Below are 3,835 nucleotides of genomic sequence, written 5' to 3' on the forward strand. Positions count from 1 at the left end.
GAGGACCATGGGCTGCACGAAGGACGAATAATTCCGAGATCCAGCATGTGTTGAAACTCCGCCTTGGCTGAGTGTAGCTTGTCAGGTGCGAGGCGGCGAGCTTGGGCGTGGACCGGGGGACCCTTGGTGGTCACATGGTGAGCGACTGAGTGCTGGGGCTCTTGAACTGCGGAGAACGGACGAGTAATGCCTGAAAACTCGGTGAGCAACTCCTGGACAGGAGGAGGTGCCGACAGGAGGTTAACGACAGGACGCACAGGAGAAGCAGTAAACATGGTGTGTGCAGTTGTAGACATATTCGTGAGGCAATCAACAATCTTCTTGCCACGAATATCGACGAGCAGGTGATGAGTATGGAGGAAATCCGCTCCTAGAATGGCCTGTTCCACCTCAGCGATCACAAAGACCCACTGAAAACGGCGCCGGAGTCCCAGGTCGACAGTAACACTACGGTGTCCATATGTAGCAATGGGTGTACCGTTGGCAGCGCGGAGTGACTGGGACGATGTGCCGCGGCGATCAGTGCGAGTGGCCGGCAAAACACTAAGTTGAGCTCCTGTGTCGACCAGGAAACGTGTATGAGTTGTGGGGTCAGTCAGGTGGAGGAGGCGGCTAGGTGACTGCTCGCCAGCACATGACGCCGCAGCTAATGGCTGGCGCGGAAGTTTTCCGACTCGGAACATGGCATCGTGCAGCGCTGGGCTTTATCGCCAAATCTGCGGTGGTAAAAGCAGAGAGTGTCGTCAGACTGGTCCTTCTGTGGCCGTCGTGGGGACTTGCTACGGCCATGCCCTGGTGATTGGGATCGACCACGGTGCTGAGACGAGCTGGCACGATCCAGTTGTTGGTGGAGGGAGGAAATTTCGGTTCGCAGTTCTTGAGGCTCCATGGACGCGTCTGGGCTGGGTGATACAGGCGTAGCGGCGACATGATGTAGGGCCGGCTGCGGAGTGCTGGCGATTTCCATTAGATTGTCAGCGAGGGAGGCCTGCTGCTCCAGAGACAGTGAGGATGCGGAGGCGAGGACCATTCGTACATGGGGTGGGAGTCGCTGCAGAAACAGTTCCTGGAGCACTGCAGATTCCACAACAGAGGCGCCCTGCAGCTGGCGAAGATGCCGGAGGAACTGCGATGGACGGCGATCTCCCAGTTGTGCCTCCGTAAGGAGCTGACGGATGCGTTTCTGCTCGCTGGCGCACAAACGCTCCACGAGGTGCCGCTTCAAGTTGGTGTAGGGTTGCTGAGTTGGCGGTTGCAGAAGCACATCGCGCACCTCATGAGCGAACTCATGGGTTAGCGAGCTCACCACGTATTGGTATTTGGTGTTCTCCACGGTGATGCCCTTTATGGCAAACTGCGCTTCGACCTGCGTGAACCACAGTTGCGGATCGTTCGGCCAGAAAGGTGGGAGTTTGAGAGAAACGCTGGTTACTGCTGCTGGTGGAGGTGCTGGTACAGGTTGTCCGTCAGTGGCATGGGAACTGGACACAGTTGGCTGGAGCGGCGTATTTGAAACAGCTCCGGAACCCCGTGGACGTCCACGTCCGACAGAGGCAGGGGGACGAACCGGCGTAGACATAGTAAAACACGGCAAAATCGGGGTCACCAATTGTGGGAATTTTCGGAAAGCATGCAGATTCCTCACATCCAACACCACACGACACAGCAAGCCAGGGGCACCAGAATTACATGGATAAACTGAAGTTGAGAGAGAAAAAACGACAACCGTCTTCTATCAACCAAGTGAAGAGAAGCACTTCTTGTCGAAGGGAGAATACAGAAAAAGGAAAAAAGAAAGCCAAAAATGGGTACGCGGCATAGGAAAGTACAACATTATCGTACCACGCAATACGGTGCGTGAGAACACCGCGCGCGGGTACGCGGGATCGGCAGAAACTGGAGTAGAGTGATTATGGATATACCATGTATACGGGACCAAAAAGTAAGGAAGGGTCAAGAGTAGATCTACATGTACAAGTAACAAAAAAAGTTGCGATTTAGACAAATTTGACGGAAATCTCCATGGGGTTTGGAGTGGATACACTACAGCGGTGGCGGTGGCGGCGGCGGCGGCGGCGGTGGCGGCGGCGGCGGCGGCGGCGGAGGCGGGCGGCGGAGGCGGGCGGCGGCGGCGGCGGAGGCGGGCGGCGGAGGCGGGCGGCGGCGGCGGCGGCGGCGGCGGCGGCGGCGGCGGCGGCGGCGGCGGCGGCGGCGGCGGCGGCGGCGGCGGCGGCGGCGGCGGCGGCGGCGGCGGCGGCGGCGGCGGCGGCGGCGGAGGCGGCGGCGGCGGCGGCGGCGGCGTCGGCGGCGGCGGCGGCGGCGGCGGCGGCGGCGGCGGCGGCGGCGGCGGCGGCGGCGGCGGCGGCGGCGGCGGCGGCGGCGGCGGCGGCGGCGGCGGCGGCGGCGGCGGCGGCGGAGGCGGAGGCGGCGGAGGCGGGCGGCGGCGGCGGCGGCGGAGGCGGGCGGCGGAGGCGGCGGCGGCGGCGGCGGCGGCGGCGGCGGCGGGCGGCGGAGGCGGCGGCGGCGGCGGCGGCGGCGGCGGCGGCGGCGGCGGCGGCGGCGGCGGCGGCGGCGGCGGCGGCGGCGGCGGCGGCGGCGGCGGCGGCGGCGGCGGCGGCGGCGGCGGCGGCGGCGGAGGCGGCGGCGGCGGCGGCGGCGGCGGCGGCGGCGGCGGCGGCGGCGGCGGCGGCGGCGGCGGCGGCGGCGGCGGAGGCGGCGGCGGAGGCGGCGGCGGCGGCGGCGGCGGCGGCGGTGTTGGTGGTGTTGGGGGTTGTAACAATGGCACCATGGCACCAGGACTTGTGCACCGCCTCGCTTCAACCATCACTTGCTCACTCAATCGCAATGGGAAGGCGTCAATGCTGAAATTGCCGTAACTCACTGGAGTGACCTTTTATGCGGCCTTGATATTGATACAGCCGTTTCTAACTTCTCGTCTGACCTCGAATCGTCTCTCTCAGTCTGCTCTTCTCACCGCGATCACCAGTCAACCACCAGAAACCGAAGCCGCCAGGATCCACCATGGATGACACCAGTGCTCAGGGCAGGCATTAAGAGAAAGCATGACCTCTACAGCATCTATAAAAAATACCCTACCCTGTCCAATGCAACGCAGTACAAACGTCAGCGGCGGCGGATGCTCTGAATGAGCAGTTTACCAGCTTCTGCGTTAAGGATAGACCTGAATGGTTAGTTCCTCCTATCCACCAAATACCTGTAGAGTCAACGTTTACATCGCTGACGATTTCATCCCGTACTGTACATACGCAGTCTCCCCAATAAGAAGTCTCCTGGTTACGATGGTATACCAAACGAAATCCTGAAACACCTCCAAGACAGCCTAGCATATCCGTTATCGCTGCTCTTTAACATCTCTCTGTCGTCTGGAATCTTTCCCTCCGCATGGAAATACGCATTAGTGGTCCCAATTTATAAGCGCAAAGGCTGCCGGTCGGATGCAACGAACTACAGACCCATCTCCCTACTGTGCTGTATTTCAAAGCTGTTTGAGCGCATTGTGTACGATCAGCTATATCGACACTTGTCCCCGTACTTGCATACCATGCAGTCTGGTTTCCGGCGAGGGGACTCCACAGCTCTGCACCTAGTCCACCTGATCCAAAACATCATGCAGTCCCGACATTTGAAAGAACATACTGGCATGTGCTTCTTTGACCTGGCGAAAGCCTTTGACACTGTTTGGCATAGAGGCCTGATTGCCAAGTTGGGTGCCTATGGCATTGGTGGCAACCTGCTTTGTTTCTTTGAAAGCTACCTAACTGACAGGTTACAGGCTGTACGCGTCGGCAACACCCTCTCGTCTCCCCAGGCAATT

The 3,835-nt window shown here is 61.1% G+C and overlaps 1 protein-coding gene across 1 annotated transcript; it reads right to left on the bottom strand.

Moving 5' to 3' along the window:
- Nucleotides 1-646: 646 nt before the first annotated feature.
- On the bottom strand, nt 647-1,579 carry LOC135824372 (uncharacterized). Its single transcript, XM_065337126.1, has one exon. It carries the CDS (start codon nt 1,577-1,579, stop codon nt 647-649), a length of 933 nt encoding a protein of 310 aa, XP_065193198.1.
- Between the last annotated feature and the right edge of the window lie 2,256 nt (nt 1,580-3,835).

The sequence above is a fragment of the Sycon ciliatum genome, chromosome 1 (genome assembly GCF_964019385.1).
Source record: "Sycon ciliatum chromosome 1, ocSycCili1.1, whole genome shotgun sequence".
In the NCBI taxonomy this organism is placed as follows: Eukaryota; Metazoa; Porifera; class Calcarea; order Leucosolenida; family Sycettidae; genus Sycon; species Sycon ciliatum.